This window comes from Lacerta agilis, chromosome 10, assembly GCF_009819535.1.
Source record: "Lacerta agilis isolate rLacAgi1 chromosome 10, rLacAgi1.pri, whole genome shotgun sequence".
Lineage (NCBI taxonomy): Eukaryota > Metazoa > Chordata > Lepidosauria > Squamata > Lacertidae > Lacerta > Lacerta agilis.
In genome coordinates, this window is record NC_046321.1 from 65,139,312 (window position 1) to 65,165,406 (window position 26,095).

General features: G+C 41.5%; 1 protein-coding gene across 2 annotated transcripts in view; it reads left to right on the top strand.

Moving 5' to 3' along the window:
• Nucleotides 1-4,292: 4,292 nt before the first annotated feature.
• Nucleotides 4,293-26,095, top strand: part of RSBN1L (round spermatid basic protein 1 like) — a 39,893-nt gene continuing 18,090 nt past the window's right edge. The window contains exons 1-4 of one of the 2 annotated variants that reach the window (XM_033163508.1): nt 4,293-5,057; nt 22,841-22,960; nt 23,285-23,545; nt 23,864-23,928. In XM_033163508.1, the coding sequence (XP_033019399.1) occupies nt 4,412-5,057; nt 22,841-22,960; nt 23,285-23,545; nt 23,864-23,928 (1,092 nt within the window). In that variant the 5' untranslated portion in view covers nt 4,293-4,411. Of the gene's footprint in view, nt 5,058-22,840; nt 22,961-23,284; nt 23,929-26,095 lie in introns of both variants that reach the window. The other variant, XM_033163507.1, reaches the window with a different exon arrangement.

Sequence of the window (26,095 nt, forward strand, 5' to 3'; positions counted from 1 at the left end):
CAGTTGATTACTGGGGCAAGACACTGCTCCTGCACTTTCACTGCCTCACCTGCAGATGTAAAGGAGAAATAGAGCAGAGTTCTGACAGCATACTGCCGGCAACATAATCCAGACCTCTGGATAACCCCACCCAGCAGTTTCATGTAGATATTAAACAATGTGGGGGATAGGATTGAGCCCTGTGGAACCCCACATTGAAGGTTCCATGGGGCTGAAAAGCATTCCCTATGCAACACCCTCTGGGAACGACCATCCAAGTAGGACTGAAACCACTGCAAAGCGGTGCCACCCACCCCTAGTTTGGAGAGTCGCTCCAGAAGGATACAATGGTTGATGGTACTGAAAGCCAGTGAGAGGTCGAGAAGAATTAACAGGGATGTGTTTCCCTTGTCTCTCTCTCGACAGAGGTCATCATACAGGGTGACCACAGCAGTTTCTGTGCCAAAACCAGACCTAAACCCCAATTGAAATGGATCCAGATAATCAATTTCTTCCAAAAGCACCTGGATCTGGTCTGCTTCCTAGAGAAGCTACACTGGCTTCCTCCTTGCTGACCTTCTGCCAGTAGGTGTATACTTTCTTGCTTCTATAGGCTTTTGGGAATTGACTCCTTTTCATTAAAGGGCTGGTGCCATGCTGTTTTTATTGTCATGTTTTAAACAGGTGTTATATATGCATACAGTTATAATCCTATTAATGTTTAATTGTATTTTAAGGATTGACTTTTCTGTTTTTAGCGATTGTTTTTATATGTAAGTTGCCTTGAGGTTCTTAAGATGATGATGTTGATGAAAGTGAGGAGGATGCTATACATTTTGGAATACATATACTGTCCAAAAACAAAATAATGACATGTTTAGCTCTGAATTTGGAAAAAGCGTAAGATAGATTGGAGTGGGGCTATTTTGAATGGATTTTTTTGGGGAGGGGGGAGAGCCTAGGTTGGATAATATATCTGTTCCAAAATTTACAAGTTTTACACTAGACAAGAATGGCAAGAAATGATATCTAAGTTCATCTAGATAGAAAAGAAGTGCAAATAAATAGCAGCAATTGTAGCCTGTAAGGAGGACTGAGAATCCCCATTTAGAAAAGCATTGTGAAGCAGAAATTTTGACATGTGTAGTACTATGAGGAATACCAATAATATTAGGCTTATGCAGAAGCACTAGGTACAAATGAGTATTTCATGGAATCAAAGAATTGCAGAATTGGAGGAGATCCACAGGGGCATCTAATCTAACCCCCTGCTATACAAGAATCTCAACTAAAGCCTCCATGACAAATGGCCATCCCATTTGGATTCTTTTATTGGAGTATTTGGGGAAATAGAATGGTAAGAGAGAAGGTGAATGGAAGGTGCTGGTTGTGTAACAAAACAAAAGGAGATTCATACATATATGGTGGAAATGATGGAAAGATAGATCATGAATACATCCGAGAGGCACTCATTAAAGATTTCCCCTGATATACTTCCCGTTTGAGACAAACAAAACTGGGCAGTTATTAGTCCTTCTCTACACTGCAATCGGCAAGAGCCACACACTTCTCCCATCGTTTTATGCAGCTGTGGAGACCTTGTCTGTAGAAGTTGGCAGGTTGCCTCAGAAGCCACGACTTGACCTCAGAAATCAGCATTTCATTGTCTGGAAAAAGTTTGCCCTTCCAAAAGAACTTCATGGTTGGAAAGAGGTGGAAGTCCGATGGTGTGAGTTCAGGAGACTAAGGGGGGTGAGGAAGGATTTCATAGCCACAGGACCTTGCTTCTGTCTGAGCAAAATGCAAGTTGTGAACCTCCTGTAGGAGGCAGACAACTTTGGTCAGCATACCATGCCTCTCGATTTTGATGGTCTTCCGCAATTTCTGCAGCAGTGAAGTGTAGTATGTCCCAGTAATTGTTATACCCTTTGCCAGGAAATCCATCATCGCTACTCAGCGCTGGTCCCAAAAGACCATGAGCATGACCTTGCCCACTGACAGTTGGACATGTGCCTTCTTTGGAGGTGGTGAGGCAGAGTGCTTCCATTGTTTGGACTGGGATTTAGTCTCTGTGTCATAATGACGGACCCATGTTTCATCCTGAGTAATTAGTCTGGCAAAGAAGTCATCATGGTTTTCACGACAAAAGAGCCCGTGAGCATGTGACTCATTCCTGCTTCTGAAAAGGCGTCAGCAGTCAGGGAACCCACTGTCTGGACACCTTTACCATGTGCAAATGGTCATGGATTATTTTTTTCTACAGAGCCCACAATGATTTTATCAGCAGCTAGTTGTCGAACGGTTATGCAAGGATTCTCCAAAACGGCAGCCTCCACTTGCCGGATTGTGTCTTCATCAATGGTAGACTGTGGTCACCCAGGAATGGGAGCTGTTTCCACTGAAGTCCAGCCACACTTGAACTAACGATACGATGGGGCATCCTCCCCATAAGTCCCTTTCATCTCATCAAACATCTCCTGTGGTGTGTGCCCTTTCAAGTACAGGAACCTGATAACCACTCTGCATTTGACTGGTTCCATTATCAGACATTACTCGACATTAGCATTTGTAGCAGAGAAACTGTTAGGAGTTCAGAGCTACAAATTCCCACGTTACCTATGGAGAGATGTATACAGGTATACATGTGCAATTTCATCCAACGATAACAGGAAGTGGGCCAAGAGTAATCTTTAATGAGTGACCTTGTACATAGAAACTTTATTTGCATTAGCCACTAGCCAGAGCAAGAAAGCGAGATCATTTTTAGGTATGGCAATAACATTTATATTTAAGCATTATTTAATCATGGTCCCCCAAGTATATTTGATCTTATTCTTAACTTTTAAAATAGCATTTGTGTAGGAAGAGCTTCAGGTTTTTTTTTTAGAGTTTTAAAAGCGTTCACACACACAAATAAATAATTATGCATACTGTAACTGTACACCAGCATTATAAGGAGGAAAAATGATTTCCGCTTGAGGTGGGGACAGGGCAAGAATATATCACCTCATCAACTATTTAAACCACAGTGATCGCAAGAACAGAGGGAGGCAACAAATCCACTTTTAACTATCTTCAGTCTATGGCTGCTGCACAAAATTTACAACATAGCCTTCCGCATATTTACTAAAAAGCAGACCCCACGGTGTTACACAGGGTTTGTCTGTAGGCAAGTGCCCATGCTTGTAGCCCTGCAGTGGAAACCTCGACCTATCTCGCCTGACCCCTTAGGCTGGCCACCCGCTTCCTCTTCAGCATCGGTCTCTCTCCCACCTCCCTGCCATGTGTAGGCTGACACTGCCTTCCTTGCAGAGTCCTGATGTTACTGGACTACAACTCCCATCCCTGCTTACCTACCGCTGGATGGGGCACGTGGGAATTGAAATCCCAACAGAATGCGGACGACGACGGGTCCCCCGCTCCTCCCTTGCAGGGCTGTTGTAAGGATCGCAGCCAGGCAGTGCGCATGAAACGCTTTAACCACCTGAAAGCATTATACCTAGGCTTCAAGTCAGGCCACCTCCTCAGCAACAAGCCCCCCGCCGCCCTAAGTTTAGTAGGCCTTAACTGCAACCTACTGTTATAGACCTCTCCCCCCAAAAATATGTACACACGTCTCTGTATATCTCTGGTAAGAAAAACATACTGTTCTCGGACGACGACGACACCGTAATGGTTTTTTCTCACGGGCACCATCTTAGGAGGGGTAATTCTCTTGTGTGAGGGAGAGGGAAGGAAGGGGTGGGGGAGAGATGCCTCTTCTAAGATGGCTGCCGCCCTCAGCTCCACACGCTCAGCCGTCAGAAGACCCGTTTAAGAAACGAGAGCGCGGCCCAATTAAGCGCAAACGCCTTTTTTGGCGACCCAAAGTCGTCTGTTCTCGCCTGCAACCCTCGGCTGAACGTTACCCGTTTCTGAAGGGCAACATGGGAAGAGCTGCGCTCCGCCATCCGAGCAACGCAGCCGCTCAGCCGCCGCGGAGAGGAAGGAAAATCTAACCCGCCGCAGAGATGGAAGACGCAGAAGCCGCCTCCGCCGCTAACCGCCCTTTCCCAGGTGGCCGGTCGCCTCTCCAGGTTCGCCTTCGCCGCCGCCTCTCGCTGCCCCTAAACCACCTGAAGTAACGCACGGAATCCGCGACAAGCTCCGACTCGCCCGGCCTCCCTTTCTAACTGCGCCACTCGCGGCGGCACCCGCCGCTGCTGCTGAGGGAAAGCGACCAGACGGGCCGCAGCTGCCCGAGTTCAAACCCCGCTAGGCGATTGGCGGCTTTCTTTGTCCGTCCAATCCTGGCGCCGCTTCCATTGGGAGCGGAGAGTGGCGCTCGCGAGCCGTGAGCCCGCCCATCTCTCTCTCTCTCCCCTCCTCCCTCTACCGCCCGGGCTCTCTCAAGCGACGAGCGCCGTGAGGTAAATACAAGCAGCATCTCAAAATGGCGGCGCCACCGAGTCCCGGACGAGGCGCGGTGGTAGCGCCGCAGCCGGAGCCCTTCTCCTCGAACTTGGCGGCAGAGAGCAGGGCCTCTCCGCGCGGCTTCCTGTCAGCTGCCAAGCGCATGAAGGGAGCAGAAGAGCGGACGCTCAAGGGGCCTAAGCGCGTTAACGGCGAGGGCGGCGGCGGTAATAGGCAGCAGCAACAGCCGCCGCCGCCGCACATACCAGGAGCGCCAACCCCGGTCGGTCACGGAAGCCCCGCCGTGTGGAGTTTCACGGCGTTCTCATCGGGCGGTGGCGGCGGGAGCGCGGCGAGCAGCGGCGGGTCTTTCGTTTTCCCGCCTCAGCTGCCCCACAAGTTGCTGCTGCCGCCGCCGCCTCCGCCCTCCCACCGCTGCCTGGCCTCGGGCGCCGACGGAGGCGGCAGCAACAGCACCAGCGCCGGCGGCGGCAAGACCAAGAGGCCCAAGGAAAAGCGGGACAAGGAGAAGAGGAAACTCGGGGCCCTGCCTGGGTCGTCCATGGTGGCGGCAGCAGGAGGCGGAGGCGGCGGCCCGAGCGCGGCTGGCCGGGAGGAGAACGGCGACGTGAAAGCGCTGCTGCTGCAACAGCAGCACCGCCACCGCCACAGCCACCGCCGGGAAGGTGAGCGGAGTTTGACCCTGGGGGAAGCAGCCGGCAGGCCCCGGTGTGTGTGCGGGGGTGGGGGTGTGTGAGCGGGAAAACGCCGAGAGCGGGGCGGGGAGGAGCGGCGGTGGGGAAACGGCCTACCCGCCGCGCCGACTCCTTCCTCGGGGCTCCCAGGAAAGCAGCCGCGTTCGGAAGAGAGGAGGAGGAGGAAATGGTTGCTCTCTTCAGCGAGTGACACCGGAATGGCTGACTCGGCGGCACATGGAATAAACACGTTGGCTCGTTGCTTCGTCGCGTGTCTCCGGTGGGGGGGTGGGTGCCCTTCGGCCTCCCGTCTTATAGGGGCTACATCTGGGAATGATTTGAGGCTGGTGGGCTCCGTCGGCATGGGGTCTGTCGTGCTGCTGGTGGCGTGTACGTTTTGCAGGGAAAGCGGCAACGGCAGCGCTGTCTGGCGGCTCCTGTCAAAAAGGGGGTGTGGAAACGGCCACTGCCGTGGGTGGAAGCTGCCAGAGGCCTTAGGTTTTCAGACCTATTAGGGAAATAAGGGTGCCTTGTAGCTGGCAGCAAAGAGTCAGATGGGGATCTTAACAATGAAATGACGTTTTATAGTTGAGATTAAATTTTGATTATATACATTAATGTCTCATTGAAAGGCTGCATTTATTAAGTGGGCTAATATTGATAGTTCATGCCCAGTGATAGGCGCACCAAACATATTACAGCTGTGTAAATGATTTGAATGTTCAAAATGGTGTGCTGAGTTCAAAATGTTGTTTTCCATTTTTAAACTAGAAATGGCTGACTTGTATTTTGCAGCATATAGGGTTTCAGCCATAATGCAGTCACCTAATAATTATGGAAATTGTAAAAGTGCTGTAAACTTGAGCGCAACTTTGACTGCTTTTAAAATCCCAATGGGATGATCATATAAAAGCTGTTTGATATCCTATCTAATATCAATATGTCTTTGAGCTGGATAGGATGCAGCTAGCCCAGTTTTGTGCTTATTTATGGGGAAGTAAACCGCACTTGTTCCCAAACAATTTAACTGTCTAACTGACCCTGCCCAGTTGCAGCATTATTAGACTCCACTTGGTACTGATGCAGCTGAGAAGTCTGGTTCTTTACTTCAGTATAGGGAACTTAGGCAACTTGGCTAAATCTGTACAACTGAACCTGCATATGCTTGCGTAAATTTCAAGTGCAAAGAAATGGGGTGTGGTAGGATCAGTGTTAGTTGGCGGGATTAGCTCCTTGACTTGCACTTCTGGAAATCTGCAAGCCAATAACAAGAGTGATGTCAAGGGAGACCACCATAATATAGTTTAAGAATAAACATGCATATTCTCTTCCATGCATGCAGCTGGCAATAATACTAAATGCACCCCACAACCACACACAATTATTGCTTAATAGAATAGCAAATGGACAGACTGATACATTTGTTACCAACTAATTGATCCATTTGGCAGCAGGAGTTTAGTAGTATCCATCTTAGCTGGTGTATAGAAATGGACTCCGTTTTTCAGAAGTACAGGCAGCAGAATTTAACATGTTGGAACAGGGATGGGGAATGTTTGGCCTGCAGGACTCTCTGTCTGGCCCTCAGAACTCTCCCCAGACCACATCCTTTACTGACCCTGTTTTTTACTCCCAAAAGTTTTTTTCGTTGCTGAAACATGCCATTGAGTTCTGATAATTCCCCTTGCTTGCCTGGGTGGAGAATAAAGAGGAGTGTGTGTAGAAACTAGCATACTATAGAAAGGCAAAAATTACATTTGTTGCTTTGCCCACTTTCACTTTTGCTACAGTGCATGTTGCTTGGAAGAAGTTCCCCCACCTCTGTCTTAGCAAGCTTTAACTGTAGTGCTGCAGGGACTGTGTATAGTTCCAGAACAGTGCTAAGTTGATATGGATACATTTTAGAGATGAATAGTTAGTTCGTGGTGGTTAACATTGCAAAGTTGCATTTTGCAGCTCACCCCTGTTGATTCAAGAGGACAGTATTGATCTATGAAATTTCTGGATTACACTAAAAGGAGATTTACAGTGTTGAGTAAAAAATGTTTACTCAAAAATAAGTCTCACTAAGTCTAGGGTTTACTGTCAGATACACATTTGATTGCAGCCTTTGGTGTTTTTGTTCATTGAAAAATAATCATTGTGGAATGCTGAGGTTCATTTGTGTCCTTAAATCTCCATCCAATTTTTTGTCAAATGAGATGTTCCTATTGATCTGATTTTTTGTAAGAAATGGCACTACATTGGTCTTAGTTGCTGTTCAGTGGCAGGATATGTATCACAGATAAAGACTACATAGAGTGGGGGAGAAATACTTGAGGACCTCACTCAGTGTGATGAGGCTGCCATGTGTATTCATTCATGTGCCTGCCTTCTTCACGTATAAGGTGTGGGGGTGGAGTTTGTTTATATAAAATGAAGCGCAAGGGTGAGTGGAGTGAAACTATCCACCTTTCAGCTTATCTTGCTATACTCTGATATCTGGAGCAATTTTTTAAAGCCCAGCTCTGATACTGGGTGGGGAGCCAAGTTGGGGACAAAATTCAGTAAAACAGTGGAGCACAGTAAAGTAAATCAGGAAAGACTTCAGTTCTTCTCACCTGTATGCTCCTTTCATGTTCTGCAACTTCATGTGTGAACTGGGCAAACGTGTATAAAAGCCATATGGCTGCCCTATTACATGTAACTTCAGTTGTAAAACCATGTAGATACTTGTCCTTTTCAAACACTGCTTAATGCACAGTAGTAAGCCTTTCACTTATTTTAACTTACCCAGAATGCTTCTATCTTTAAGTCTATAGGTATCACATTTTTTCTTTTAATGATGTACAAGAGCAATTTTGAGGTACATCACAGGTTCTTCAAGTTTGTAGTGTGAATATATATTACATCCAGGTAAACATAGCAAAATTTCTGTAAACTGGAAAATAATTGATTTTCTTTACTCTATTCCACCTGTCATGCTTTTGGTGTACAACAGATGGGAAAAAATAACTGTAGACATTCAGTCTAGTAAAAATAATAATACATGACTGGTCTTCTAATCACACCAATATGAAGAATGCTTTCCTAATATTTCTAATTAATGTTGTGTTCCACTTAGAGCTTTTATAACCCATAGTTTGTAGTTAGTGTGGTGTGTCAGATAGTGTTGAACTTGGATTGGGTAGAAGAAGGTTCAGCCATGTAGTTTACTAGGTTGGGCCAGTTGTTATCTCTCAGCCTAACCTATCTTATAAAGTTACATGAAAGTAAAAAGTGTTTGTGTGAATGGAGGGAAGGGAAGGGAAACTATGTACTCCACACTAAGGTGTTTCTTAGACTCATACAGTTGTAGAGTTGAAAGGTATCCCTAGAGTCATCTAGTCTAACCTCCTTTTTAGAGGAAATGTGGAATAAAATGTAATACATTGTAGATAAATTTGGCTTTTCAGAGTAGTAGCAAACTTTGTGAAAGATGCTTGTTTCTTATGGTAGTGACAGCTGACCAATCTGGATAGTCTTATGCATCTCTGGATATGAAGTACAGTCCAGGTGATTAGTGTGTCCAGAGTAATTTATCCAGGCCTCCTTTTCCTTTCACAGGAATTTCATCACTTGATTTCCCAGTGTTGGAGCACCAAATGCATGTTTAAATGGTAATATAAAAGTGCTTTGTCCTAGGGAGTGTTCCTGGAAGATGGAAAATGACCTGGCCTCTAGCACAGGGGTCAGCAACCTCTTTCAGCTGCGGGCCGGTCTACCGTCCCTCAGACAATGTGGTGGGGCAGACTATATTTTTTTTGGGGGGGGGAAATGAATAAATTCCTGTGACTCACAAATAACCCAGATATGCATTTTAAATAAAAGCACACATTCTACTCATGTAAAAACACCAGGCAGGCCCCACAAATAACCCAGAGATGCATTTTAAATAAAAGGACACATTCTACTCATGTAAAAAATGCTGATTCACAGACTGTCCGCGGGCCGGATTGAGAAGGCGATTGGGCCACATCTGGCCCACGGGCCTTACGTTGCCTACCCCTGCTCTAGTAAGTACCCATTTGTGCCTGAGAGTACTGCATCAGAAACCCAGGCTCTAGAATAGTGCAGGGGTTCTGTTGCAGCAGCAGCAGCAGCAATTCTAGTCTTAACTTTTCCTTGCTTGTACAGCAGACAAGGACGTCTGGTGTTGTGGAAAGGAAGGAAGAGGGAGATTCTCTGCGGCTCCACCAATTAGTCTCTTGTTTGACTTCTTGGAAAACTCTTAAGTGCTAAAGAGCCTTCTCGCATAGAAATCTCCATCTGCTTGTGTTTGACCTGGGTCAACACCAATGCTTCCAAAGGAGGTGTGAAAATATTGCTTCAAATGCTAAACTTTAAATTACTAGGCATTGATAAATTGATTTTATAACACTTAAGAATCCTTTTCCATAAAAGGGTTAGCTGTTATAGAGCTTTTCCAATACAGAAGCAAAGAAACATAACTAAAATCTACACAATTGGGAAATGCAGAGTACAGCTAATCTTAATCTGAATAGCTGTAACATTTCCCCCTCTCCTTGACACGTGGATATAAAAAAAAGAGGTAGATGTTGTCAGAGTTAATAGACAACGTTACAGGTTAATTTCAGAGAATTGTTGTTTTCATGTTGTGTCTCATAGACTGCAATTTAAGGTGTCGTGGCTGTCAATCTAAGCCAAGGTATATCTGAACAATTATACCATATTCTATACTGCTTAAACTGTAAATCCTCTGTATTGTATATATTTGTTGGACTTAATTCTTTTGGTTACTGGGGAGCTAACATGCACAGAAATGCTTTCCATGTTTGAGAGGCAGGATCCTGGTTCCTGCATTTTTACTTCTTTGAAAAGGAGGGATAAGGGGTTGGGTTGCTCAGTGTTTCTCAGCACAGTAATTTAATGTCCACTGCTCAACCCACACTGAACTAATGTCCTGAAGTTGGGTGAACAGATGAGTGTGAGCTATGAAAACAAGGTTTCCAAAGCTTGAGGAATTGCCCTGTTGTTGCCCAGGGAACAAGAAAATCATTTCTTGTAGGCCTCATTTATATATATAATTTTAGCATGAGCCTATGTTCATTTAAAAATGTTCTGTGGTCACTGATGGGATAGTTTTGACATTTACAGGACTTATTTAAAAGTCAAGTCTGTACCTGTCACTTGAGATCATGAATTTAGAATGATTTCATATATGTTAATGAGTTCATGGTGAAATGAGTAGGATAGAGCTTTCTGTTTTCAAGCTATGACTCAAAACTCGTTGTCCTAGCCCTTTGTTTAAATGATTTAATCATTACTTGTTTTAGTTGTAAGTTAATATTTTATTTTTACTATTCAGCTAAATAACATGGGCAACTTCTAATAAACATTCAAACAAATAAATACAAAACAGGATCATAAATTCATAGAAGAGAATCAAATTTAATACAACATTTATGCTATATTATAGCAGAAAATAAAATCAATGTGACAGTACTTTTTAATAAAAAGTGCAAAACTTTTGAAGCAGTTGCTTAGACATTTGAAATGGCTCACAGGGCCAGTACAGTATTCGTTTTTACTTTATCTTGTCTTTCTGCTCTTATACCAGCAGATTCCTTTTCAGTATTTGCAATGCTTAAACTATTCAAGTGAATTTGGTTTTAGTGCTGATGACAAATTTCTGGACTGAGACTCAGAAACATCCTGTACCTAAATTCTTAAGAGTGTGTCCACCTGGCTTTCTGATTAACTATTCTGCCCCATCCCTGTTTGGTGGACCTTCAGGTTTTAGTGAAAAAACCCAATCAGATTCTGAAAGCTGTGCTACGACAAGATAGAGAAAATGTTACTGCTTATTCTTACTAGAACAGTAAATATACATTTACATGTTACTATTTTCAGATTTCACTTGGAATGTCTTGAATATTGTGTTTGGAACTGATTTAGATCAAAATGATATTTGCCAGAAATGACAGTACTGAACTTGTGCAAAATAAAACTAATCCTCTTTGCACTTAACTGGTAGTAAATAAACACAATGGGACTTATGAGTAAGTTACCGGTAAATACAGTAATGAGAAAAGTCAATATAGATATGCAAGATAAAGAATGGATATGAATTTTCTATTATGAAGCAACAAATTTGATCAGCACAGACTTAAATGAAAACTTAGTGTAGGTGGTATTTAACTTCACATACACCTAGCACTATTTACTCAAATATGTTGGACAGTCTTCTCATGATAATTTTTTAACACAGCTTTTGAAATTGTCCAAAATTTAAAGACGCATGAAAAGAGATTTTGTCTAATAAACAGTACCCCTTTAATTTGGTTTAACTTTGGATTCTGGAAAAGTTTTACTAGGTTTTCTAAAAGAGTAAGTAGAACAGGTATATTTACAATTAATCATTCGGTTATTGGTAGCTTACACTTTCAGAAATAGTTGTTGCTAATTCTACGAAAACACGCATTACACAAATCTGAGTGGTTTTAGAAGATTTGGGAAATAGTTAACTTTGTTAAACATATTTTACAAAAAGTTATTTTAGATCTTATATCAAGAGGTTCATAGAAAGATTATCTTTGTTTATTTCTTGAATAATAAATTTATTAATGATTTGCAACTGTATAGTGTTATAATTTATCCATTTTTTACAGATTATGTCTGTAAAGCTTTTAAATCCTGTATATGTGATTTTTCTTTTGTTTTCATATTATGTTAAATTTCATAAATACAGGAAAAATGGACATAATATTTCTAGTTCTTGAAAAATAGTTTACAAACACTGAACAAATATTTCATTTTCTGTCACTCTGTGCTTCCTTTGCAAAAAAATTGTTACTCAAAATATCAGCCCTCAGTTTTATTTGTTCTAAAAATAGCTTAAGGTGTGTGTGGGGGGGGGGAATGGTTCTGGCTTTGCTATTTTATGAATTTATTCTTACAACACTAGACCACATTGATGCATATGATACATAGCCAGAACATGTTTTGTTTACCTGGCTTTTAAGAGGGCACACTTCCATTAATAACACACAATGAAACATTTCAAATTAACATAGATGATAGTTTACATAAGGAACCTACTAATTCTTTTAGTGAAGGTGTCGGAAGTTTGGGGACAGTTTATAAAGTAGGTCACGCTTTCAAGGGAGGAGAGGGTGCCAAATCCGTGGCGAAGGATGGATGGGGCACCAACTAACTGATGCCCCAACAGACAACGTAATTGGAGAAGATGACTTTTTTTTTAAAGACAACTTTGCTGATGAAGTCATCTGTAAGATGCTTCTTATTTTTCAGTCTCTGAAACTGACATCTAGAATTGGGAATGGTACAAAGTGCTACATAATCCATGTTGAGTTAATGCCAGAGAGTCGTTTTAACTTCAAATCTTGGCTTGCTGTGATATGCATAAGCAATAGAACTTTTCCTTTGCTCTAAAGCAAAATTATATTCAGAACCTGCAAAGGAGCATATTTTCTATTTTTATTTATGATAAGTGACCCCTCCCCCCCGTATTTTACACACACATCAACACACCCTGCTAGATTAAGCACAAGTGGAGTTTTTTATTGCTTCCAGAATGCCCTTCTTTTCCTTCTCACTTCTCCTCATTGTCCTGCTTTCACAAGATTTTCTCTCTTGTCAGCAGTTGGCTCTCCTCTCTCTCAGTGAATTCAAACATTCAGGAATAGCTCATGAGACTCAAAAGACAGTGCCACTTTGGGATTCAGATGCAGAATTGCATGCTGGAATATTCTGTCAAATAAAAATACTGTTTCATACATAAAGATAAAATGCTGGGAATAAAAAGTAAGATTCTATTGTTTAACCTGTACAGGCCAGCTTTGCTTTGCTCTAACTTTGCTGAAGCAGACATATTGCAGCCTGTGGTGTTTGGCAGCTGGAAAAGCAAAGATGAGCTCCCGTTCTGATACATGTGGAACAAAAAAGGGGCATTTACAATTGGAATGATCAGTGCTGATAACTGTAGGAAGGAAAAGCTGAAGCAAATTAGAAAGGAGGCCTGCTGCTTGTGTGAAAGGAATTGCCACTTGCCGTAAGTTATTAGACACGAGACAATCTTTGAAATTTTGGTGGACAACTAAGAAACTGGTATTTGGGTTGGTTTTCTTCCTTTGTGCTGCTTATCCATGTGGCCCAAATCTAGGTTCAAATTTGGAGGAAGAAGTTGGGTATATAAGTGAGTCAATAGATACCAGCTTTCTATTGCTGAGCATATTTTGAAACTGATGGACTTGCTAAACAATCATGTAGGGCAACTGGTTGCTATAGCTATTTAAAAAACCATTAGTTTTGCAATTAAATAGACTTAATAAATGATCCATAATCAAATAGCTTGATTATTTATCCTACATGCCTTTTGTAAAGTATAATTGTTTTTTTTTAAAAACGGAGATAGGTCTTTCTTTGTTTTCTGTATACCTGCCAAGATGCTACAATCACCTTTTTAAATCGCTTCCTGATCATTTTCATATTTATTTAAAATGAATGATCAGACATTTCCAGAAGAAAGCACAACATTGTTTTCACATAAAAGCATGAACATTCTTTCCATCTTTGTAATACAGGTAAGTATTAATAAATAATATGAAAGCTGAACATGAGCAGAGCTCAAGTAGTTGCAGGGCACAAGTTTTTCCAGGTTACATGATGTTCGTACATAAGAGGATACTCTTGGACCCTGGAACAAATTAATGTTTTGTCACTACTTCAATTACATTACTTGAGAAATAATATCATCAGCATGTTTTAAACTGTAGTTGTTAAGGAGATCCGTCCCCCACCCTGGCCAACTTTAAATGTTATGTCATTTGTTTTAGTCCTTTAAAATTGTAAACTACCTTGGGTGCCTTTGGCAAAAAAAGCAGTATATAAATGGAATGAATGAATGAATTCTTTCACTTCTTCTGGAGATTTTACAGTTAGGTGTTTCTTTTCACTATGAAAGTTTGATGACTTGTATGAGGTTAGGAAAGGACTGACCAAGGTAAAACGTTTGAAGTTTGTAAAACATTCTAATGCCATTTAGTAATCTAATAATTGTCTATGGCAATTTTTTAATATCTTCTCTCTCCTCTTACTTAGGCTGTCGCTATTTTATCTGTGACCTTTCAGTTCCTCCCATTATCTGATAATCTCTTGCCAACATTTCTTCCCGAATGACTCCTTGACTTTGCAAGTTAATTGTGATAAAGTCAGAAGTGCATGATACATAAAGAGATCTCAAAAGTGTGTTCACTGTGCTGTAAGCTTAATATATTTCTCTAAAATAGGAACAGATCAAATTTGGAAGGTTGTCATGCTCTTCCTCACTGTTTGACTGTCAGGCTTCTGCCTTTTCCTTTGGAGGCAACAACGCCTTGCAGCAGACTGCCTGAGACAGTAGGTGTTTTGCATTGGGACAGTCCCCCCCCCCCCCCAGGAGCAGCTAGGAGCAATTGCGAGAGGAAGGCAAATGAGTTGGGCAGGAAAGTGTTTTGCAACTGAGTACTTGAGATGGAAGTGGTGCAACTGTCTGCCCAGCTGCAAATTATGGATGCAACGGTCCCAAACAAACTGTCTGTTTGAAACTGCTTATATGGAAGGATGGAACATACGTTCAATATCTTGTCATAATGAACATTTGACTTTTAGCTTTACATCTTCAACTAAGTGAATAGGAACCACATTGCATTTAATATTAAAACAGTGGTCATACACCTAGAAGCCATGCATTTTGAGAGAGACGGCTGAAGCTATCAGTGATATAGTGCAGTGTTTTTCAACCACTGTTCCGCGGCACACTAGTGTGCCGCGAGATGTTGCCTGGTGTGCCATGGGAAAAATTGTGTTTATTTGATTCCTATTCAAGAGAATTACTTTATATATAGTCAATATAGGCACAGAGTTAAATTTTTTAACATTTTCTAATGGTGGTGTGCCTCGTGATTTTTTTCATGAAACAAGTGTGCCCTTGCCCAAAAAAGGTTGAAAAACACTGATATAGTGATATTGTGTTAGTGTGTGGCTTTGTTGTAGTGAATGGGAACAAACAGCATAATTTTAAAACTAATGCTGTTCCAGAGTTTTTCAGAATTCCTGTACTCATCAACTCCTGCACACTTTTTCATTGGTGTTATACAAGATTTCACTTAAACACACAGTGCCTTGGAACACAACCCCTGCATAAATTGGGAGTTGTCTGTAGGGCATTGAAATGTAGCAGAAAACATAAAAATAAATAAAACAACACTTCCTGTTTGAACTCAAGCTAAAAACGTATACCATATATAATTTGGCTCATAGGGTTGTATTGTTTGGGTGTGTGTGTGTGTGTGTGTGTGTGTGTGAGTGTGAGAGAGAGAGACAGAGAGAGAAATATATATATATGAGAAATATGTATTTGAAGGTACATTTTAGTATTTTACTCTTGCAGAAAATTGGAAGGAAATGTTGAAAATCATCAACAGCAGTAAACAATTGGAAGGTTTTTTAAATCTAGGTTTATACCGGTATATGATTTGCTGACCTCAGTATCATACTGCACAAGGAATATACAGTACTTTTCAGTGGAAAAAGCTCATAAAATATCCCTACCTTATAATTAAGATGTAGCAATATATTTGGATATTGTCAGTGCTTTGCTGTGGGCAGGAGTCTGGAGTGAGCCATGAACTGGAAACTATGGGACAAAGGAGAAGACGAGACCAGTGACTAACCAAAGATGTAGGAAAATGCCAATGGTCAGGAAGACATTGTTGCTTGAGCAAACCTCACCTTGAAAAGAGAGACTTTTATACTTCTTCCTACTGACAAAGATCCAGTGGTTAGCATGAGTGGGATGTCAGTATGGAATGTTTTTCACTGAGAAGGCTGCTGCCTGTAGTTGAATGAATCAACAGGGCAGCCACAGACAGATTGAAGCTGCATCCTATAAATATTTAGCTACTCTTGATAATATTAAATAATATTAAATAATTATTGTTATTATTTAATTAATATTAATTAATTAACATTAATTAATATTAAGAGATACTATAAAATTCAGATTATTAATTAATTAATATTGTTTAATATTAGTAAAAGGTAAAGGGACCCCTGGCCATTAGGTCCAGTCGTGTCTGACTCTGGTGTTGCAGCACTCATCTCGCGTTACTGGCCGAGGGAGCTGGCGTATAGCTTCCGGGTCATGTGGCCAGCATGACAAAGACGCTTCTGGCGAACCAGAGCAGCTCACGGAAACGCCGTTTACCTTCCCCCTGGAGCGGTACCTATTTATCTACTTGCACTTTGATGTGCTTTCGAACTGCTAGGTTGGCAGGAACAGAGACCAAGCAACGGGAGCTCACCCCGTCGCTGGGATTCGAACCGCCGACCTTCTGATCAGCAAGCCCTAGGCTCTGTGGTTTAACCCACAGTGCCACCCACGTCCCTAATTGGTGTCATAACAACCCATCATTTATGATTCTAACCCTCATGCTGATCTTTGTGGATATGAGAGAGTAGGAAGTTTGCAGAAGCTTAAAAAGCTTTTCTGCTGTTTCACATGTTTGTTTAGTTCCTTGATCATGTACATTTCCAAAAATTCATCACATTTAAACTGAGCTAGAAGTTGAAAGACTATATTGTGAACATAAATGTCAAAGCATGTCAGACAGCCAGATGGTACTCCTGGACCAAATACCTGAATGTAGTCTGTATTTTTCAACATTTGAGATTACTCTTCTGATTCCAAATCCAATGTCCCTTGTTTAGTAATCCAGTAAAACTTCCATTTCAGGGCTTGGTGAAACACCTATCCCTAATACACAATGGTGTGTTTCAGAATGCCTTTTCCATTTCTTTCAACACTAAAATGGTTGGCATTGTTGCTGTAAACCATCTTCACGGTCTGTTGTTTCTGCAATTTAAAAAGGAAAGCTTTCAATTTTTAATGATAAATTGATAAGCTGGAAGTCTATTGTATTTTTAGTATTGTTGCTGACAAACTCTTTTCAAACATCTTTCCTTGCACTCTTAGGAGATAATGAAAAAGGAACATGCTAATAAATATCTATACAGCCTCCTTGCTATCATTCAAAGCTTTCTGTGTCATAGTGCATGTAATGGATTTGGCAAACAATTATTACATCATAATTGTTTTTGTAAGTGATTAGTTTCTTTCTTTCTTTGTGCTTTTTATGCTTTGCTAAAAGAGTTTTGCCTGGAGTGTGTAGAGCAAGAGTTGTTTTCATAGTGCCTTGTACAATGACCTGTGATTAGATCTGTCTCTACTGCAATGATGCAGTAACCTTGCCCTCTTTCTGTGATGACAGTCCTTATTGTGTGGAGTTTTGTTGCATTAGCTGCCTTTGATCTTGATGTGGTTCTTGCATAATCTTTTAATGCTGAAGTGGGGTGCCGTCTCTCAGCTGATGCAAACCAGCTGCTGCTTTTGGCATCCTACATTATTTTAGAACAGATGGGAAAAACTTCTGTTCACTTGTAGGTTTTGAAATGCTTGGTCAAATACTGTTTATTTTGTGTTACTTGTATATTATAACTCAGAAGTTTTCTAGTAACTTGCAGTATATGTACAGTATATAAAGGTAAAGGTACCCCTGACTATTAGGTCCAACCGTGGACGATTCTGGGGTTGCGGCGCTCATCTCTCTCTATAGGCAGAGGGAGCTGGCGTTTGTCTGCAGACAGCTTCCGGGTCATGTGGCCAGGATGACTAAGCCTCTTCTGGTGAACCAGAGCAGTGCACGAAAACGCCGTTTACCTTCCCGCCAGAGTGGTACCTATTTATCTACTTGCACTTTGACGTGCTTTCAAACTGCTAGGTGGGCAGGAGCTGGGACTGAACAACGGGAGCTCACCCTGTCGTGGGGATTCGAACTGCCTACCTTCCGTTCGGCAAGCCCTAGGCTCTGGTTTAGACCACAGTGCCACCTGCGTCCCTATATATATTTGTTTAAATGGGCTTGTCAGGAGCTTATTTAGTTCTCCGCATAGGAACCACTGGGACATATTGAAAATGGTCTAGCAACTGAACCAAAACTTTCCAACTGATCAGAAGCTTGGTTGGCTGGAAATTTCCAATATTTGAGTTGCTGCATTCTCACAGATGCACAGTTGCTGTTAATTAAGCAGGTCTCCATGCTGACCTGGAGCTAGCTACCAGCCATAGTTAGGTAACATGGATGCACTCAATCCATGATCTCATCCTAATTAGTAAGAGCTGAGTTGTCACCAGAAACCATGTTCTCTGTTACCCAGAGATCTGCAAGTACCAGACTTCAGTCAAGGCCTAAACAGAATAAAGGCTTTTATTGACAACACCCACTCCCATCACCAGATGTCAGACACAGGAAAGTTAAAGTGGTGGCTGCAAAGGAACAAAGAGGAGTGCGTTCTAAGGCTATAGTAGAATCCCAATTATTCCTTTGCCATTGCATCTTGAATGTGGAACTTGTGTGAACATGGTACCTTTTTCTGTCAACTTCTCTTTTTATCAGATAGTGCCTTTGACTCTGACCTTCCCACTGCTTTTGACAGGGATTGGAACTATTCAAAAGATTGGTAACTTTTGGTTGCACTCCAGTTCATCTGATCGCCACCAAAAGCAGCCAAAAGGGTTGAGTCAGAGGCAGTATCTGGTAAAAAGAAAGGTCACTTCACACGTTGGCTGCTTCAGTTGAGGTCGTGTTTGTTTGTTTTTTAAAAGATTTATTTTCTTGATTCTACGTGACAACTCTCGGGTAACTGAATTGACTGTATATGGTCAGTTTGGCAGGACTGAACATTGAGCCAGCAGCTTCACATACCATAGGCAGTGGGTTGGCATGGGAACTCAGGACAGTTGTAATGGATTACATTAGAAATTTTCCAAAAGTTGAGTATTGATTTAAATGAGAACTTTTTGTAAAAATGAACAGGTGGCTCCTGTGGAAGAGGAATGTCAAAGGCACTAGCTCATGTCTAGTAAGCTTTCAGCAGTGTTTCATTCCAGCAGTATTTCTTCACATTATTTGCTTCCCATAGATAGTTCCCATCAGCAAGTCCTTTACCTCTTCTTCTCAGGACTGCTTCAGTCTTGTAGTTTCTTCAGAATGTCTAAGTTGTTGTCTTCTTTTTAAATTCTATTTTATTGGTTTTCTATTAATCCAGAATGTACAAAGTCATTTACAAAACATTTTGTTACCGAGTCTTATTTTTTCTGACCAGTCTCCTTGGTAGTACCGTAAGTTCCAAGCTCTGGGGTCATTAGTTCCTCCCAGAGCTGCCTCACAGTTCCATGGGAGGCTCCTTCCCAAAGAGAATGGAGTCTTCTATTTCATTACTATTTCCCCAGGGAGAAGGAGAGCTAGATAAGCATAGGTTGTTGGTATCTCAGACAGTGTTAGAAACTCAGATGTACAAGTGAGGGGCTAAATGGCACTTTAAACCTGGGTTGCAGTCACCACAACAGAATGTCTATTCTGGACTTGATGACCCTCGGGATCCCTTCCAATGCTACAATTCTATGATTCAATGATCTCAGCTATATTGCACGACTGTAGCTTGCTCTTACAACAATTAACTTGTTTCCAGTATGGAAGAGGGAGAAACAAGCACAATGGAAATGGTATTATCTATGGCCTAAGGCAAAGGTTTTCTAACTGTGGTCGCCAACTTGGCACCCAGAAATCACCACATAGTCACAGTTGGACCCATGCCAGTAGCAAAATGCACCTGGTGCCTGGCTAATTTCTAATGCTGCTGAATTTCTAACTTCCTGAAAAAGACCTCTTACAATAAGCAAGGACCACTTTAACCCAGCATCTGAAGAGATGCCTTATTTGGGCAGCCTGATTGTCTAACCTGTTGCCTGTGTTTCCACTGGATTTCACTCCCCTTTTCTCTTTCTGAAGATTTTTATATCTGCCCTGTCTCCCCTTTCTTCTTGGCAGCTGATGGAGAGTGCCTCATCCTTCTTCCACAGGTGGAGTCTCCAGGCAATGTCCGAATGTGTTCTTCTCAGGATTTATTGCCTGGTGGGTGCCTGCTGGTGCAGAGTGGGGCATACTGAAATGGCCAGGTGCCATCAAAGGACTGGGAAGTCCTGACAGCAATTCAGATAAAGGAACTGTGTTCCTTTTTAAACATTTGTTCTAATTAATGTGATTTTAATTTATTCCAATGGAGGAATTCTATTCTTTTATTTTTCTTTGTTTTTGCCTCACTCACTTTCACCTTTTGGCTGCTCTAGGCAGTGGCCAAACCACCTTCCACCATTAAAACAAGGCTCTTTTTTAACCCTTTCCTTCACCTGTACTGGAGTGTTTTTTCTTCTATGCAATATTAAAGTCTGCCCTTTTCATTGGTGGTCTGTCCCTATTCCCCTAGCAAGTTAGGGGTGCATGACTCAAGTCCTTAGTTTTCCCCCTACCCCTTTACCCTCCCTTTTTGTGGTTGAAGTGAATTGCTGGCCTATTTTCTACAGAAAAGAAAGTATGGGAACAGTTTTATAGTGCACAGTTATTGACTCCATATGTCTACAATCACAAAAGAACACTCTTTTCTTTCTCCTGTCCCCTTGCTTCCAGTATTGAGGTGTATCTTAGATCCTTGTTAATTCCATTATGGAGACATTATACCCACCATTCATATTGCAAGATCAGGTTGCCAATAAAACTAAAGTTATAGCCAAATAACGAGAAGAAGAAAGCACAGCCGCCCTATGCAACAAGAACTGGATTTCTTTAACTCAGACCTGAGCAGTGACAGAGTGAAAAGAGTTAACTGGTTACCTAGAAAGTGATAGGTAAAGGTAAAGATAAATGATCCCTGGATTGTTGTCCAGTCAAAGGCGACTATGGGGTGTGGTGCTCATTTCGCTTGAGGCTGAGGGAGCCTGTGGTTTTCCACAGACAGCTTTCCAGGTCATGTGACCAGCAACCACTTCTGGCACAACGGAACACCAAAATGGAAGCCAGAGTGCACAGAAACACAGCAGTACCTATTTATCTACTTGCACTGGTGTGCTTTCAAACTGCTAGGTTGGCAGAAGCTGGGACAGAGCAACAGGAGCACACCCCGCCACACACATTTGAACTGCTGACCTTCCAATCAGCAAGCCCAAGACGCTTAGTGGTTTAGACCACAGCATCACCCACGTCCCATGTCTATAAAGTGATACAGTAGCCCTGAGCTGACTCTAATGGAAAATCTGTAGAGTCGATTAAAGAAACCAGTCAGTCAGAAGCAACCAAGGAATAAAGCACAATTGATAGAAGCAATCATATTATCTTCGTTTCCATATTATAAAACCTGACAAACTAAAATCATTGGTTCATTCCATTGGATGGTGTTGTAGGGCTGTAATTGTGGCAAAAGGTTTCTAAACTAAGTACTAACTGAAATGACGAGAAGTTACAAAATACCCTTTATCATTTTTTCTGTGTATAACTTCTTTTATTTGTGTATAACTTTTGATAGAATAAAGATAATTAAACACAGTTTGTTGTATTATATTCTTTCTAATGATATTATGGCATTATTCTAAAAATGACTTGTTATAAGCCATCAAACCTCAGAAATACATATCTTCCAAAAGGTTTCCACAATTTTGGCAATGTCTAACTGGGTAAGAGAAAAGCAAGCATACAAATCATCATTAAAGCATTTGTATTGGAATAGTTTTGAAGCAGTGTTAGAAACTCAAGATACATAAGTTAGGCATCAAATGGCTCTTTAAACCAAGGTTGTAGTCAGCAAAACAGAACGTCTAGTTGCCATTTCTGGGCAAGATGGCTCTAGTGAGGGACTGACTGTGTTCATCGGTAAATCTTCTGGCTAGTTCAGATGACAACCTTCAGCTCAGTTGAGAACTTGGGGAACTTAAAGAAGAAAAGTCACTTGATCCAGGGACAGTTCTTGTAGCTATTTCTACCTCTTTTTCTTAATGGTGACATGGACCGTTCATAGCATAAAGAATATTTTTCACAACTGTGAGCAGAGCAGTTGGGTGGGGTAGGTGAAGACAAGCTACAACAATTAGGTAACTATGACATTGTTCACTGCTTCTGCTCAGGCTGCACAGAAAAAGCATTTTGGTTCCTGAAATTCATTCCAATTGTGCAGATAAAATATAACAGAGAGAATTCTACAGAATGTGGTATTAGTGTGCGAAAACAGTCAAGATCCAGTGATCCTGGCATGCACCTCCAGATGGTGGAGATGTCAAGCGCCATCCTGGCACCCAGGCATTCACTTGGTCGCAAGTGGCTGATAGTTGCAAAATGCGGCTTCTGCCTGGCTAATTTCAAACACTGTTTTGAAGATGTTTTTATTTATTTACACTAGTAGTTTTGGGGGAAAGCGTGGGATATAATATACAAAATAACAATAATAAATTATGCTTGGGAACACACCTGATTTAGCAGAACTGAAATCTTCCTGTTTCATTGTTTTCTTTATCCCAGCAATATCAACTCGTATGTCTTAAAATGTTAAGTTGTTTTCTGGGGGCTTGGGCTTCTCTTTGTTTTTGGAAATCTGATCTATTAGGCTGTTAGAACTGTGGCTCAGATTCAGTTCAGGAGTTTTGGTCATATGGTAGATGTAGAATATACTTGCTGGTTTCAATTTTTTAAGTAGGCCCCAAAACAGTTATATATGAAGTGTCTCTTCTAAATATCCGAGAGTTCATTTAGCCTTAGAACTCTGTAGAATATTTACTTAATATACAAAATACAATTGTGGTAATTTTTCTTTGTAAAGTTCTGGTTAAATATGAATTGTTTCCTTTTTAGATCAAATCATCAGAGACAAAATTGCAGAAAGGGATAAGGAAAAGCAGAAAGAAAAGAAGAAACACAGGTTAATGTCTGAAATTAAGAAAGAGAATGGAGAGATGAAATTATTTCAGAAAGGTAAGCACACACAAATGTATACTGTATTGTATAGCAGCTGCCTTCTTTCCTAGAAAATTGTACTACAGGCAATTCCCCATTTACATGAGAGTTGCATTCTGAGGGACTCTGTGTGCCAGCTTGCCCCAACCTTCTGGTGCCGAAAATGACACACACCACCTTGAGCTCCTTGAAGAAAAGATGGGATAATAAGTAAATAAAATATTGTTTGTGTTATGTAACCTCACTTGGCCTATCACTTCACTGTGCATGTAAATCAGTTTTTCATCTTCTTGGCATGTCTCTTTAGACATACAAAAATGAAAATATTTCTTTTTTTAATAGGTATAAAGGAGAAACCAAAAAGCAATGCAGAAGATCTACAGATTAAAAAAGTAAAGAAGAAAAAGAAAAAGAAGCATAAAGAGTGTGAAAAAAGGAAGCGTCCAAAAATGTACAGTAAATCTATTCAGACCATCTGCTCGGGATTATTTTGTGACACTGAGGATCAAGATGCCAAAGGCATAATCAAAAATCATCTTAAGGATTTCAATGGAAAAAATATGGATCCCAAGAAGGACTCTGAGTACAAGATATCAGAGAACAGTGAGTTTCCATTTGTCTCGTTAAAGGAGCCACGGGTTCAGAATAAACTCAAAAGGTTGGACATGTTGGAGTTCAAACAGTTCATTCATATTGAGCACCAGCCTAATGGAGGTGCTTCAGTTATCCATGCCTACAGTAATGAACTCTCCCACTTGTCTCCTGTGGAGATGGAGAGATTTGCAGAAGAATTTGTGGGTCTGGTTTTTAGTGAAAATGAAAACTGTGCAGCTTACTATGTAATGGGAATTGTTCATGGGGCAGCTACTTACTTACCTGACTTTTTAGACTACTTTTCATTTAATTTTCCCAATTCGCCAGTGAAAATGGAGATTTTGGGAAAGAAAGATATAGAGACAACGACTATGTCAAATTTTCATGCTCAGGTAAGGTTTTTTCACTTTCTAAATATTATTTCATACTGTGATTAATTTCTTTTGTATAAATGAAATCTGTTAGCAGAAGATTGAGTTGACTAAGGAAAATACAGTCAGATGCTCCCCCCCCCTCCCTAGGTGTGCAATGCAGGAACAGAAGGTATTCTCCATTATGTATGTTGGTACAATAATAATTCCCAAATTCTGTAGTTGGACAGGCTAATATGTTTGATAAATTGAATAATTAAAGATTTGTGTGAGTATGAGGTACCTACTCACAGAAAAGGTTGCCTATGGCATCACTGCATAATTTGTTGATTGTGGTGTAGTTCCTTCCAATCAGCCTGTGGGTGGGGTAAGGGAGAGTTTTTCTGTTTCAGTGGCATTGAGTGTGATGGAATAATTTAATGAGAGCAGAATGACCCAATCTCAGAAGAAACATAACTGACTAACGGAGAAACACAGCAGATATACCTCTGGGTGTGGGTAGTTCTTACTCCTGTACCCTCAAAAACTTATTGGACATCCATTTTTATTTTTTAAAAACTGATTTTTCTATAAGATTTTAGGAATATTTTCTGAACTTTTCCTTAGCATGCAATTGAGTAGCATGACCTGGACTTGGTAAAATGATGCATTTTCAATTGTATGTGCTCTGGCTGCAGTCCTATGAAAGATTCCTTAGGAATTGGTCCCTTTGGATCCAGAGAGGCTGACAGTCCAATCTAATGCATATTTAAAGCAAGTCAATTTGTTTTGCATTATTTATATCCTGCTCCACCCCTGAAAATGCCATAATACCCCAACATTAATATGAATTAGTGTCATAACATCTCCATAGCTTCTGACTCTTATTTTTCAGCATTGAGCTTTGTGAACTTCAGAAAATGAAATGCTTCTCAACTCCTTCAGCTGTTAGTGCATTTCCAGTCATCAGCTGTGAGAAGACAAAGACCTGGTTAGCATGTAGTGCTAATAACATTGATTTAATGTGAACCAGTGGTGTAGCAAGGTCAGGTGGTACCCGGTGCGGAAAATTTCTTGTCAACCCCCCCAATTGAAATTATTATTATTATTATTATTATTATTATTATTATTCCTCCTGCCTATTAAAAGCACCCAAGAATAGTGCAAAGCAGGAGCAATAAGGGAGTATGTAATCTCTCATACCTGCATGCTGCTTCTGTGAACAGCCATAAGTAAAGTGCTCAAGTGTAGTGGATTTTGGTGGTGTCATAGGTGCCCTCCTGTGCCTGCAGCAAGCCCCGTTGGGCCTTTTCACAGCTTGCTGCAGGCATAGGAAAGCCCAGTGGGGCTCGCCACAGGTGTGGGAAGGCCCAGCAAGGCAATTAAGCAGTTATAAATAAATGAGTCCCCCCACCCCGAGAATAATGCACTCAGATAAACTGGTTTGTGCAGATCTTTTTGGGTATGATACTTTAATCATAATAACAGGCTACATCCAACTAAATTCTACTTAGGGCAGACACTTTGAAATTAATGTTTGGATTTTTAATCCATTTCAGTGAGTCTACTCTGAGTAGGACTAGCATCTGAGGCAACTGTGTGTGAGAGAAAGGGGGAGGTGAGGGAGATCTGTAATTCACACAGGAGGAGGGCAAACGAGGGCTGAGCATATGTAAAAAGGATGGGACAGCTGCATATTCCTGCATTGCAGAGTGTTGGACTAGATGATCCTCAACAGGGTCCCTCCCTTCCAACTCTACAATACTATAATTCTAGGGGAAAGGAGCCAAAAGGGCAAAATCACTTCCCAAAGTTGTCTTTCCACGTAAGAAAGGATTTAAAGCAAGGCAGGAAACAGTTAAGCAGGGAAAGGTGGGAAGGGACACACACACACGGGGGGGGGGGGAGTCACCCTGTTAATTTGTTCCCAACTTCAGAAATATAGCCCATTACTCAAGAAAAGAAACCCATGAATACCTGAGTGTAGGTGCTTAAGAGATACAGAGTGCATGTCAGCAAAGAGAGAAGTGACTGCGCAGCTCCCAAGTGCTGGTGGGAGAGCTCTCTTTCCCCTCTCACCTGCCTCTGCCTCCTGGCGGTGGCTTTAAGGGTGATGCCTGAGCCTGAGTGGGTTCAGGGGGCAGTGGCACAGGCACACGAGAGGGAGGGGGGAAGCCCTGTGGCCAGCGGCGGAGCAAGCTGATCGGAT